The sequence below is a fragment of the Cyprinodon tularosa genome, unplaced genomic scaffold (assembly GCF_016077235.1).
Source record: "Cyprinodon tularosa strain WSP-4 unplaced genomic scaffold, ASM1607723v1 ctg55, whole genome shotgun sequence".
NCBI lineage: Eukaryota > Metazoa > Chordata > Actinopteri > Cyprinodontiformes > Cyprinodontidae > Cyprinodon > Cyprinodon tularosa.
Genome location: NW_024039285.1, coordinates 1,289,317 through 1,303,826, shown reverse-complemented (window position 1 = coordinate 1,303,826; position 14,510 = coordinate 1,289,317). Strand labels below are relative to the sequence as shown.

General features: G+C 38.8%; 1 protein-coding gene across 25 annotated transcripts in view; it reads right to left on the bottom strand.

The window, feature by feature from the left end:
- Positions 1-1,134: 1,134 nt before the first annotated feature.
- Positions 1,135-14,510, bottom strand: part of LOC119796432 (formin-binding protein 1) — a 71,311-nt gene continuing 57,935 nt past the window's right edge. For 7 of the 25 annotated variants that reach the window (XM_038304975.1, XM_038304974.1, XM_038304961.1 and 4 more), the window contains 7 exons: positions 13,046-13,060; positions 12,687-12,722; positions 8,419-8,528; positions 8,194-8,326; positions 7,624-7,745; positions 7,331-7,506; positions 4,950-5,143 (listed from right to left, as the gene is read on the bottom strand). In XM_038304975.1, coding sequence (XP_038160903.1) covers positions 4,965-5,143; positions 7,331-7,506; positions 7,624-7,745; positions 8,194-8,326; positions 8,419-8,528; positions 12,687-12,722; positions 13,046-13,060 — 771 coding nt within the window. In that variant the 3' untranslated portion in view covers positions 4,950-4,964. Of the gene's footprint in view, positions 2,704-4,139; positions 4,192-4,949; positions 5,144-7,330; positions 7,507-7,623; positions 7,746-8,193; positions 8,327-8,418; positions 8,529-12,686; positions 12,723-13,045; positions 13,061-14,510 lie in introns of those variants that run through there. The other 18 variants (XM_038304966.1, XM_038304976.1, XM_038304984.1 and 15 more) reach the window with 8 other exon arrangements.

Sequence of the window (14,510 nt, the reverse complement as noted above, 5' to 3'; positions counted from 1 at the left end):
GCGGTTATAATGTGTGATGTTTGGCTCATGTTTGCATTGCTAAAGAATGGATAAAACCACAGATGAAATGTCACACTGCCAACCCCAAAAAATAGCATTAACCAGAATCCAGCTCTGCTCTGCTGTCTTCCCTAATGAAGATTTACCTCAAATTAAATAAATGGTTTCATTTTATTGCAAACAAATTCATTAACTCATTTTATCACCACTTGGTTAGACTCTTATAGCTCTGAAATATTATTATTTCCAGATGGTCTTCTGATTCCAATATATGCATAAGTACCAAATCAGCACATTCAATCCCAATAGACATCACCAATGCATCAAAGTAGTGACTTTTTCTGTAAAATCCTCTCTTTTGCACATTCTAAATATCCTAACTACACCAGGGAGCGTAATCACAGATCCTTCCTCCCAGCAGCTGTAAGACTCTATGGCCATCCTTGTTCCCAACAACCTCAATATTGAGTTAAATTCATGCTGATTTTTGCACAGTCAGTTAAAGAACATGCTGCTGCCATTTTTGCACATCTCTGGTGTCGCTGCTATTTTTTCCACGTATCCATAACTGTAAAAATGTCCACCGTTATACATTGATTATTTATTCTCCTGATGCACAGTATTTATATCTGTAAAAACACTGTACAGTACAGTATTTTAATTGTTTATTTTCTTTACTCTTGTCACTTATTCTGCCATTTTTATACATTTTTTTTAAGGTCAACATATGTGTGACTACTTTTGCTATATTTTTTGCTGCTGTAACACCACAATTTCCCCATTGTGGGACAATAACGGAATTTTGTATTCTAGGAACCCTGTAATGTTTTTTGTTTCTTTCTTTTAGGAAACAGTTTCTTTATTCAAATTTTTTGTTGCTAAAAACAGTTGAACTGATCCTTTCCATAGGTGTGATTAAAAACACAGTAGTTATCTCTCTGTCAGCTGATTAAAGGTGTGCAGCAGGGGATGGAGTTGTCTAAATGATCAATAAACCTAGAGAACTCTAATGACTTTGATATTTTAAATAAATTCAAACATTGAACTATATCAGAAAATTAAGGTATTTTGCAAACCAGTATCCAGCCCATGCCTACACACACTATGATGATATTAACAAACTCTGACCACATCTTTTTTTTTTTTTTGTCCCAAGTGGTTAAGGCTCAAATCAGGTGATGATCTGCATGTTGTCACACTTCAGTCTCAGAAAAATGTTCATCACAGTACATTTTCATTTACAGTAGAAACAGGGTTCTGTTTTTCTGGAGTAGCCAAAAACCACGCTGAGACATTCCTCACAGGGTAATGAACTGTAAACTAACCACAAGTCGCGTTAAGCTTTACAAACGAATGGTAAAAGAAATGCAAAAGACGTCTGTGACTGATGAATGTGTAAGATCAGTCAAAAAAAACAACATCATGGCTCCCTATCGTCCTCATCTGTGATTAAACTTTGGAGCGAAGGGAGGAGGAAACGATCACATATTTGCAGTTAAATACAAGGAGACATGCTTCTGAACAAACAAGACAAAAGAAATGTACATAAATATAAAAAAACACACAGGCACTGAACCCAAACAGTAGCATTCAGGTTAATTTAAACAGTGTGACCAGGCAATGAGGGTTAACTGAACAGAAAGGCTGGAGGCAGCAGCAGCAGGACGGAGAGAGGTGGGAGCGTAAGCCGCCTCTCCCAGCCGCCAGCAGAGGGGGGCGAGGAGGAGGACAGGGCAAGCATGCACCACACCACATGCCCCGAGCCGTTGCCAATTGAGAGGGAGGGGGAAGAGAAACAAGAGGAAGCAGCTGTGGGACAGGTAGGCTGAGCTACCTGAGGGGGGCGGGAAGGAGAGTAGGGAAAGGGTGTGGTCAGAGAGAGGAACGGACACCAGTGACAGGACAGGGATTTGTTTTGGATGAGATTGATGGGAGGAAACGGATCCATGTCCTCCAACCGATCCTGGATATCTGGGAATAATGACGGTGAACATTGACACAAACAGTGGAACAAATAAAGCAGAAACACGAAAACCAAAGATGATTCCTTTAGTTTCGGCTTAGATGAGAGCTGAAAATGATGGCCTGTTGTTGGTGTTGTTTGTTTTTTTTTCTTTTGAGTGACTTGTGAAGGTGATGCTTTCACAAATGAAACTGGGATGATTTCTTTTTTCCAAACCGATGGAAACACACACAGCTTCCTTCAGCTATGTTGACGTTCCCGGCGGCTCCTTCAGCTCCTCTGTCCTCTTTCTGACCACACACTCTCCCATACTTGTGAGCATCACAAGGATTAGTGGGAAAAATAACAGAAAAAAACAGGGCAGCAGGGGGGGAATAAGAGCGAGGATGCCAGACAGCTTCTTCAATGCCGCAAGCAAGGTTAGTGACATTAAGAAGCAAGGCTCTGCTGTAGAACCAGGAGCAAGATGGTGTGCTGTCCCGTGAGCGGGGAGTTAAATGGAGAATGTTAGGAGAGCCAGAACTGATCTCTTTGTGCAGCGGAGAAAGCTCAACGCTGCCGATAATTACTTTTGCCAAAATGTTTGTGAATTTCAGCCGCCTTCCTATCATCCATCGCTCTCTCTCTCTCTCAGATATTGTTTTTTTAAGATTCAGCCCATCTGTCACTTTCTCGCACGGTGGTTTACTCCGAGGCTGCTTGCCCTGCCATCCCTCAGCCAGCCTCTCGCTTTTAGGAATCTGTAATTTAGAAGGAGAATACACACAAACGGACAAAAAAAAAAATGAACAAAAGGAGGAAAACAATTAGTCATAAAGAAACTCAGGAAAACCCAGAATATTTCAATACGGACAGAAAGGCTGTGAGATTTGTGTCTCTGCATAAAGTAACACTATAGCGGTAAATGCAGCGTTACTCACCACCCTTCAGCTATTCCACATTCTTACATTACAAACCATGATTATTTTTTTGGGATTTTAATGCATGAATGTGCATAATTGTGAGTTGGACGGAAAGAAAAATCTCATGATCATAATAACTTTTGATATTTTTTGAGCTATAAAACTTTCAAAATCCATAGTTACAGTATTTAGATAGAAATACAGTATACTGTTTACTGTATTTTCAATCAACCACCAACTGACAGAGCAATCTCAGCAGGTGGAAAATAACATTTAACCAATTAGCCATGAGTTCAAAAAAAAGAAACTGTCTCTCAGTGGTGCATATTTGTTTAAAACAAGCTTATTTTTATTAAGTGAAGTTACTCACAATGGATGGAGAAGCCAGACATTGTACTCAAGCAAAAGCAAAAAGTACAATGCTTTAAAACTGCTCCTAAAAGTGAATGTGACTATGTGATTACTAGTAACTAGTTACTACCCACCTCTGTCTCTCAAGTCTTCAGTGAAAGCCTGAAATACAGGAATATCCTAACCTGTTGAAGGCTGCATAAGACTTGAGGCTGGTGGTGTGGAGGGCAGAGCTACAGTAACACCATAAATCAAAGCACAGCTGTGTGTTAAAACGGCCTAGTCAAAGTACAGACCCAAAACCAACTGGGAATCTCTAGCAAGGCTTGAACATTGAAGATCTAAAATTTAGCCTAAATGAGATGAAGCTATTTTGCAAAGAGAATTAATAAAAATGCTTCATATAAATAGTAGAAAAATGCTAATCCATTTCGCCAAAACTAGATTCCTGTGTTCTAATTCATTCATTTCCTTCCACTTCACAATTATGCACTAGTTTATGTCTTAAAAACTTTTTAACAGGATAAAATGTGGGGGGAAAAAACAACAAAGAGGTATGACTGTTTTAACAAGGCACTGTATGTGTGTAATCAACCAGAAATATAATCTTAGAGCCACAATCCTCCCAGATTATTAAACTAGAGGAGCAACTGCACTTTGTCACAACTTTCCTACTTCCAAGTCATGACCAGACCTTCAAGGATGCCGCAGCATGCAACACTTCAAACACTCTCTGGTAAAAGCTGTAACACAGCTGACTAAAGCTGAAATAAGGTCTTTGAACTTATCTGTGAAATAGTAAGTTTGTCTTGCAGCAGTAAATATTTAGTGGCAGTGAAGCTGAATGACTGAAGAGTGTTGATAGAAAAACCCATGCAAGACACTGCAGAGCCTCAAAAAGTCACATCTCAGCCCAGTCTCACCATAGAGCTCAGAGAAGCTTATTTCTCTTTCCGTTATTCCTTTACCACTGGCCTGGAAAAAAGATCCAGAACAGGCCAACAATTTCATTATCAAAAAGTGAATCGAAAAGATGGAAAAAGAGGGAAAATAAATGCTTTATAAAATCAACCCTAATAGGGGACAATAATTACTGATGCAGTAGTATCTCTAACATTGAAAGCATGCAACATTATAGAGCTGAGGTCACTGATTTTATTTTGCCTACAAAAGTTACGCGAGACGCAATATTAATACAGCAGATCTAAACAGCATTTTATGTGATTGCACATTGAGCATATTTATCTTAGAAGTGCAAAATGTTACAAAATTCATGATTTTGACTTTTTTTGTGATCAGATCTTTAACACTGTTAGTTTAAGTTGATCTTTACAATCTGACATTTAAAGATAATAAAGAAGATCAAGAGGTTGTGTTTGAGTGTCAGTGACTGATTTGTCCCGGAGCTTTGACTGAAGGTTGCGACTCATGTTGCGTGGCCACCAGGTGGCGGTGCAGTGAAGGGTTGTGCTGTGAGCCTGTCCTTAGGGTCTTCACATGCTAACCATCTGCACAGTTTGCATGTGAGAAACGTCAACCAAGCGCTTTGCTCACACTCCATCTCCCTGCAATAACTGTCATGAGGCACAGCGGACAAATCTGATTGGTCCGTCCCTCTACAGAGGCAGGAAGTGTATCTTTTCAAGCCACTAATAATCTCTAATCTCTGACCCAGTCATTTAGCTTGTGAATGGAAACGTTCTGATTTGGGTAACAAAAAAACCTTGTCATAGGGTGAACTTTCTGGGTTAAATGTACGTCATAGCACCTTTGGCGTTTGGTTCCAAATTGACCTCGATGTAAGATGTTGGGACGTATCCCTCTTCCTCTTCGTTCCTCCGAACCCGTGTCCAGCCGTCTCCTTTGTCTTCCTCTATGACGTATAACAGCTCGCCCTCCGCCACGGCAATGGTGCCCTCGTTATGACCTGCGCAAGGAGGAAAGCAGAGCCGAACTCAGGGAAGTGGCAACTAACACTAACTTTCAACTGATTCACAATAATTCTTGTAAATCAAATTTGGAAAGAAAGAAAAGAAGCAACAGTAAAAGGAAACCATTAAACTACCATTCATAAACTTAGGTCAACATAAAATAGATCTCTATATTTCTGAGATAAGAGCTAAACTAAACTGGGTTCAGCTTGCAATAAAACGGCATCACATCCACCTGCTCAGTCATGCAAGGTGAAGCCTGTCAGAGCCGATTCATCTCACATCAGCGTCACATTCCTAAAGGCTGTTAGAGTAAAACTCATGTTTAGGAGCTGAGAACAGTCAGAGCTAATTGTTTGAAATTAAGAAACAAAAGTATTTTACCCCAAGAAAGTTTTTTTTTTCTAAATTCCTTCAGTCTTGATCACCATCCATGATGTCACCGATTAGGATGTTTAGCAGTAGAACATTACAGTTAGTGCATTTTTGTGAGGAAGAACGTAAGGTTCTCTATTTCCAAATGAAAATCTGAACAGTGTGGCCGTGCATCTATGTTCAAAAAGCTAAAACATCCTGTCAAGGATCAACTTTGCATATAAAAAAATGTGTTTATTTGTTCTTCCTCATTTTGCCACGTATTCTTAATTTGATTTGGGTCTGGACTTTTACTGAACCGTTCTAACTAACAATACGCTTTGATTTTAATCAGAGGTCTTCAACATGGAGGTGGGTTTTTCCCCCTTGTGGCTCAATTTTTCACTTCATGTGTCATATTAACATGAAAATAAAAACTGCTTAAATAATCATTTAAATTACTTTCATGCTTTATTCATACAAGTGCCAAAAGCTGCATTAAGACCTGATAACTGTGGATTTACTCAACATTTAATTTTTTTTATTATTATTTTTTTTTAAATATTAAACAGCACCTTCTACCTATATAAGTAATAAAAACCATGTCTTTTTTTGGCAGAGTTTGAATTGATGGACATTTTTTGGTAAATCGGTAGGGTTACCATAACGCTGCTTTAATAATCTCCACAACTTTTTCCCTTGCCTGCTTGGTCTTTATAATGTTACTAATGTTCTCAAACATTCTACTGATGCGTCACAGAATGGATTTAGCTGAGGTTAAACCAAACTCAGGAAACCTGTGTCTAGTTTCCAATCTAGTTTAGGCACTACTTCCTGGTGCTCTGCCACATAAAACCAGACAGAATACTTTAGAAATAATGAAAGGTGAGTTGAAATTAATTGTTCCACAATCCATTGGACATTTTCAAGTAGGGCTGCAACCAATGATTATTATGCTAATCCATTAATTTGTCTGTTATTGTTTTTTCAATGAACAGCAAATGGGTCCTTATAGGAGACTGTTTACAGAATTTCAAATCAGGTGAAAGTAAAACTTTTCTGGCTAGAGCATTTGGCAGACAAAACTTTTTAAAAAATCATAAATACAAAATATTTATATATCTTTTTTACAAGATTGGTATAATTACTGCCCTAAGTGAGTTTCTCTCCCAGTTAAGGGCATGTTATAGGGTCTCTATACTCCATTTAACTATTAATCAATGACTAAATTAGTTGACGATTATTTCAATAATCGATTACTCAAGCTTTTAAAAAGCTATAGCAGAGATGCTCTTTAAAACTGAGAGAGAACAGGGAGATTTGAATTAAAGTAAAGAACCTCAGAACAGTTGGAAAGCAGAATATTTGGGAGGCATCAAAGGTAAGCCTAATGTGTGATGCACATGTGTCGGTGGCATGAAAACAAAATATCTCCCTTAAGTCCACTTTTTTTATTATAAAGGCCTAAAGTCAGTTAGCTGTTCAGAATCCTGTGGGACTGAATCCTGCAGATGAAGAGAGCTTCTCTTTTACTCTTTTGAAGAATTTAACTCCTTTCTTCGACTTTCTTGGATGTAAGTAATCCATCCTTTACCAAGCATGATATTCAATGATCATTGCACCAACCAGCTCAGGACAGTTTGCAAATATTAGCAGAAAAAGAGGAAGAGAGAAACACACTTCCACAGAAGCGTCCCGACCTAAGCTGCCTGAATCGAAGGAATCGTGCTTTTCCACATCCTTTTTAACTGAGATCATTTCCTAAAATCCAGGCCTTTCACAGCTTCTAACCATAACTGCTCAGAAAATATGTGAAACTGGCTAGCTACCTTCAAAGGGGTACAGAGCTTTGCAGGTGCCGATAGTGGGCAGGGTGTCGTCGTCGTCGAATTCCTCGTCAAAGTCCGGCATGGTGCTGGGGATGGTGTTGGGGTTGATGATTGCTTTGACCTGAGTTTCTGAGTTCTGCTCCTCCGTGTAGCTGCCATCCGGGCTGCTCAGGGACCAACACACACATTAAACATACAGTGAAAACACAAGCAGTTTCCATCCAATATAAGAAGGTGTGTGGCAGTTGCTTGTAGATTTCACCGGCACTGATGTTTGCCTGAGTATACCATACCTCTCTCTGTCCTGTGCACAGTTGTTGCTCACAGCTGTGTTGCTCTGGGCCTCATAAAATCCACTCCTGCGGTTTGAATCGCTCTTGGAAGGCATCTTCTCCTCTACTTCCGCTAGCCAACCCTGAAATAGAAGCAGTTTTTAAACCTACAGAACTGCACTAAGAAGAAGACAAACTCCATAAATATAAGGCAAAGCTGGTAAGAGATGTGAAGCTTGCCATACTTTTGTGACTTTCTTTTTTTTTGTAAAAGATGGTATTGATGTTCTGTATGTCCTGCTTTGTGTTGCTCTATTTAATACACAACCCTTTTAAAATTACCAAAATTTTCAGTGTGCACTTTTCAATGTAGTGCACTAAATTAGTCCAGTCAACTTAACATTTATTAAAAATCCCTTCGGCAAATATTGCAGGACATCTGCAGGACCGCTTCATCTGCATCAGCATCTTGTCCTAATATGTCCTTTCTCTTTTGCACTTTTGGGCACCTCATTACTAACTGTTGTGAATTTACAAACATCCCCTCTCTGCCAACATTAACATTCACGGCGCATCTGGCTCTATACTAACCTCAAACTTTTGCACTTCAGCCTGGAGCTTCTCGATGTTTTGGCCTATTTCCGCTAGCCGGGGGTCCACGCTGGCCGGGTCTCCCATCTGGGGATTCTTTACGTACACATCTTTCATCTTAGTTAGTGCATCCCTAGGAAGAAGCAGGTTCATGAAAGTCATTATTGCATGAATAAAATAGGGAAAAAACAATGACTGTTTTGAATCAAGGTGGCAAATAAACACCTCTGGTCCATCTCTTTATGAATATCTTTGTTGAGGTCATCGATCTTGCCTTGCAGCTTCTTCCTCCTCTGCTCTGGGGGCAGATGACTGAAGTCCTCTGGTCCCGATCCCTATGAGGAGGGAAAAAAGGAGACAAAAAAAGAAAAGGGAATACATAAAATCTGTAAGAATGGAGTAACATTGATAGTGTATAACTTCATAGTAAGCTTATCTATTTAGATGCAGTATCTCCATTTACCAAACACCAGATAAGTCAATAGCTAATAAACGGATTAGATTCATCCTGTTACACAGATCAGTAAAGGAGATACTGCAGCCACTCTTTAAAACACTGAAAACTAAACATGAGAAGTTTGTCTGCAAAGTCTTGAGGCCTTTCACCCGTTCAGTCATCACACCTAATCTAGCACGTTCTGCCAGAAGTGGTATATACTGAGTTAGTGTGAGTAAGCTAATGAGTTTGAAGCGGAGTGATTCATCTCTGGCAGGACTGATTGTCCCTGATTTGGAGGTTTAGGGAGTTTAAAAGCTGGTTTGGCTGTTTCCAGTCTGAATTCCTGCACTAAATGAGTCAGACTGATCAATCTGTCAAACTTTCACATTTCTGCGGTTTTATTTTATAAGCTTTATGAACCCAGGAAAAGCACATGAAGCTTCAAAATAAAACCTCATACTGCAAAAATGGAAATTTAATTAAGTAATTTTTCTTTAAATGTGTATTCTATCTTGCTTTGAGCAGTTAGATAAGACAATTTGCTTTAGGTTCAAATTAAAAAAACTAAACAATTTTGTGCATCATATCTAAATATCCTATTATGAGGCCATAAATACAAATACCTTCAGCAGAAGTTATTTAGCTGCCCAAAATAAAGGCTAATGCTGTCATGATCTGGCCTGTTTGCTCTCCCCTAATTAGTAATTCCTATCACCTGCCCTCTTCTTTCCCTGCCTCAATTATAATTTATTCCCCTCACCTGGATGCTCTGGTTTATATTCAGTTCAGCCTGAGCATTCAGTGCCAGATCATTGCTTGTCTTTCTGTCAGTCTTTCTGTTCAGTTTTTATTTGGTTCATGTCCTGGATCCTGGCAGCCAGTGGAAAGAGGGTTTTAGTGTTTGTCTCGTCTCCTGATCGTCCACTGTTCCTCCCCTGCGGAGTCCTCTGGGTTTTTGGCTCATTATGGGGGGGGGTTCAGTTTTTATCTAAGTAAGCCTGGCTCCTGGGTGGAGACCAGTTTAAAGTCTGCTTCAAGTTCCGGTTCCACGTCCTGTCTTGGCTACCCTCTTCCACTGAGCCTGCCTGTCTGCACCTGATCCTGTCTGCTCCTGTGCGTGACCAACTGGTCATGCTTCTGGTCCCAGTAAGACTCTGAACCCTCCTGGAAGCCTGTGGATGCCTGGAAGTCTGGACCCTGCCTCCTGTCTCTGTTCCTGCCTGATCTGGATCCTGCCTGTTTCTGTCTGTTCCTGTCTGTTCTGGATCCCTGACCAGGATCAGCTTCCACCATCACCTCTGGGACTGCAGCACTGGAACACTTGTGGTCTGGACTGTTAAACCAGGTAAGTGACCAACACAGTTAATCTTCTATTGGTTGATCGTGGTCACTTACCTGTGTTTCCTCCCTAGAGTGTCTGAGATTGGGCGGTGCCCCGCCCCCCCTGCCTGCAGTGTCGGCGAGCCACAGCTCCGCTTTTGTTTTGTTTTTATTTTAATAAACCTTTTGAACTTTCCTACTGACTGTCTCTCCTGAATACTGGGTCCATCTGTCCTCGGTTCATGACAAATGCACCTATTTTAAGAATATTTTTACTTTTTTTTTAATCAGGCTTTGCGGTGCAGCCCCCTTTTCTTTTTACAGATTACTGATAGCCTGTTTCTGTTTAAAATATAATGTTCTTGATCACATTTAACATTGTTATTTTCTAAGACACTGAATTTCCATTATCTATAGGTTACAATTATTAGTTTTAAAGAATAAAGCCTTAGAAAATATTTCACTATGTGTATAATGAAACCTTAAAATAAGTTTGGACATTTTATCTTTTTTTCTTTTTTTTTCTTTTTTTTTTTTTTTTTACATGCAAGTTAAAATATAATTCAGGTCATTTTTGCATGTTGATCTTTCTAAGTCACGAAATGGCCACAAGGGACCAGGCCAGAAGAGGAGTCATGCATATTTTACTATATTTTACTACCACGCCTCGCTGGCTGATGTTAAAAAAAAAAATCCCCTAAGCTCAATGTCAGAAAAAATACCATAAGATTGAACTTTACCAGTAAACTGAAAATGGGTCACCATTTGAATGATCCTTAATAATTCATTAATAATATATTTATTATGCTTATAAGGTTTCCATAATGTTTCCAGGCAAGTAATGTTTGATATTTAACTTTTTAAATTATAAAGCAGGAAGCTACAAAGAATTGTATATTATATTTTAATTTATTTTTGTTTTTTGGTGCTTCAGTTTTCTGACTGTAGGATCTGCTGCTGCCTGTGTGGACTGGAGAGGTGAAGGCCTGCAGTAGATCGCTCTGACAGCTGGGGCTACACACTGGAGGTCAGTAATAGCTATTGTTAACATGGGAACCTTACCCTTTCTCCCCGTATCACCATGCAACACTTAACCCGACATGCAACATAAACATCTGTCAGTCGTCATGCAGGGATATCGTACGTCTTCATCAGTGACAAGCTCAGGAATCAGAGTTCAGATATCTTAGATGTGCAACAGATAAAAAATGCAATTATCTACAGTATAATTATGTGCTGATTGTGTAGATAGACATTTATTCATCTGTGTTTTTGTGGACTGAACAACTGATTCTACTGTTTCTACTTGAAATCAACCAACCTACATAAAAGTTACAGAAACTGGACTTTTAAAGTCAGCTTAAAGGAGAATATAACCCTTTTTTGGGGGGAATTATATTCTCATGACTCCTTGGTGTCACATTTTAACATATAGAAACCTTGCTCTCTTCACACATCAGGCCATATATTAAAGTTAAACCTTATGCTGCCTCAGTATAGAGGTTCAGTCTCCTAAGTGTAAATAATCTGGTCCATTATGTTCCAGTCATGGACAAAAAGGGGAATTCCTTAAAAAGACATTTGTGACCTTTAACAGGTAATTAAAAAGGGCTGTACAAATGATCCAATAGTTTTTTTTTTTTTACTACAAACCTTTGAATTGTGGTTTGATTGGAACCAACTTTTAGTTTGGATTGTTGATCAAGTCGACTTTCATCCAGAAAATGAACATTTTGTCTTTTTTTATATATATATACTAAACAGCGGAATTCAGAAATTACAGATTTAAGTCTTGCGTTTGACTGTTCCATTCTAACCAGTTATAGTTTGATTTAAACCCCACTATCGCAGGAAGTCATCATCCTGCTGGAAGCTAACTTTCTGCACCAGTTATGCTTCATTCAGGCTCTGGCAGGGTTTATTTTAGGTTTGCCTTATCCACCCAGAACTACTCCCCTACACCTTCATCCCCAGCACATCTGAAGCATTTCTTTTAGATAAAGATGTTTGCTTTCTAATGTTTTCCACCAAAACGTTAACACCATCATAAAAAAATCTAGATTTATAATTAAATTAAAATGACAAACTTTGAATTCTAAAGACAATATTTTACACCGGATTATATTTGGAGATATTTGATTAGAGAGGGCTAAAAACTTAAGAATTTTGGTATCTTTTTCACTCTAAGTACTAAGTCCAAACCTTATGTTGGTCTATTGCATAAAAAGCTAATAAAAATAAAGTTTATAGCTGGATTTCAAATGAAAAAGTGTGGTTTAATTGTTTACCCACTTCTTCAAGTTTCCTACAATGTTGTGACTCACTGCCTGTTTTATAACGGTGCATTCAAATGTGACACAAAGGCAGTAAAGTGTCATGGTGGACTTAATATATTCATCATATAAAGATGGAGCCAAAGAGAACATCAAATAAAGATTAGCTATTCCCCAAAGCTGTTTATCTAGTCCAAAAACAGTGTTTAGTTAACAGAAATACTCAAATCAGATCCATTTTCTACATTAGCATGCCCACTAAGTCATTGGTTTCTTATGTTAGCGTCACAAAACAGGATTCTAAATTTTAAAAAAGTACCAGCATGCAGTGTGAGAACATCAGACAACACCATCTACTTCCAGTCAGATTAGTATTTGTTATGAAGATCAACAATTTTGCTGGAGACGGAACGGATTACAGGACAGAGAGACATGTAAAAACATCGAGTAAATCTGATCACCTCAATGAGACTCCGGACGTGGGGGTTGAGTGTGATCTGCACCACACAGATCACAGACACACGTTTGGGAGAGACAGGACGAGAACACAACCACAACGTGAACAAAAACAAACAAACAAACAAACAAAAAAACAACAAAAAAGCACACAGGTGACATAAATCTCAGGTTCACTGGTATGTCAAAGCAAATAAATTACACAATTAAGATATATTTAGGGCAAAAAAAGAAAAAAAAGAAAAGCAAAACGAACATACAAAACACTATTAACACTTGTTACTGGGAGGGAGGGGATGAGGGGATGACATGCGTGCTTCGGTCGTGCCTATAAAGGGACATGCAGTCATACGGTCATGCTTACCAGCTTGAGAGAAAGCTTCATGGGAAGGGAGGGGGGGACAGTAGATAAAAGTGGTGCGGAGCAGGAAGGGAGAAAGAGACAACAGATAACAGTCAGCACCATGTGAAACATTACAGCTAGTTCTTCTCCGAAAAAACAAAACAAAAAAAAAAAAACACTTTACCTTCATTACATAATAAAGCTCTAATTTTTAGACTTCACCCAATGAGGGAAAGAGAGTACAGCGCCGACATGGAGCAAAGGATTTAGATTTACTGAAAACACTGTTGGGCCATAAATAAGCTCTTTCATTAACTATTCGGATTATAAATCCCCTCCTCTCTTTCCCAAAGAGGTGAAGTTTAACATCCGTGACATGAGGGATTAATGAAACATGAGGAAAAATAAGGAAGCCCACCTACAGCATGAAGCATGGAGGGTGAGATCAACTCAAAGTGGTGACAGACGAAGGAAAAGGCAGAGAAAAGAAGTGAACAGAGGTGAAGAGATGTGTTTTATTTTTATCTCTCTGTCACGTTCCACTGCTGATATTGTGACACAAATGGGGCAGCAGATGGCGACAAAAGCCAATGTTCACATAACATGGAGGCTGAAGAGAAGTTTTTTTAAACTGTTTTTTTTTTTTTTGTGAAGAAAGGAATGATTATGAACTTGAATTGGCCAGCCTCAAAATAAAAAGCTAATGGTTTGGTAAAAAGATTTTAAAAACTTGTTTTTTTTGCATGACTGATTGGTATTTAAGCAGGTCTTTTTGGACAGGAAGAGCTGAGATCTGGATAACAACCATTGGCTGGTAGAGCTGGAGCAGATGACTCTTAATCCTGTTACAGGCTCACAGACTCGTGCAATGACGAGCTCCACTCTCATTAGTCCACTAATCAAGTCAACCACCTGGAACGCGCCTCGCTACAAGGCCCGGGGAGACTCACCTCAACCTCAAACATACGCTTAGAGATTTCAGAATGCCAAACATGCGATAAGGTGTATGTGCATGTGAAAACTTTAGTAGAAAAACGTCCACAGTGGCAGTGAGTTGCATTTATTATGTCATTATTAGCATAAATCTATTATTCTAAGGCTTTTAAACATGCATTTTGCAAGGGGGAAAGATTCTACAACCAAATAATTCAACCAATTAATCAATAAAATGCATATTCATTTAAATTGTTCAAAACTTTCTCTAATTGGGTCTTTTAATACACAACAAGACTCAAATTAACTCATAAAAATAAAGCTGCAGGGACACATGCTTTTAATTATAAAATCAGATGTTTGACCTCTGTTCTAATCTAAAATAGAGATCAATAAAACGGTTGGTTTTCCTTGTAAGGGATCGTCTTTTACAGAGAGTCTCAGATAGGGTTTAAGTCGGTATCTTCCAGGAGGCTAATATCAGCCCGTTTGATTCAAAATTTAACTTGAAGCATGTTTCAGGATCCTTGTCAGGAATCCTGCTTTCAACCAT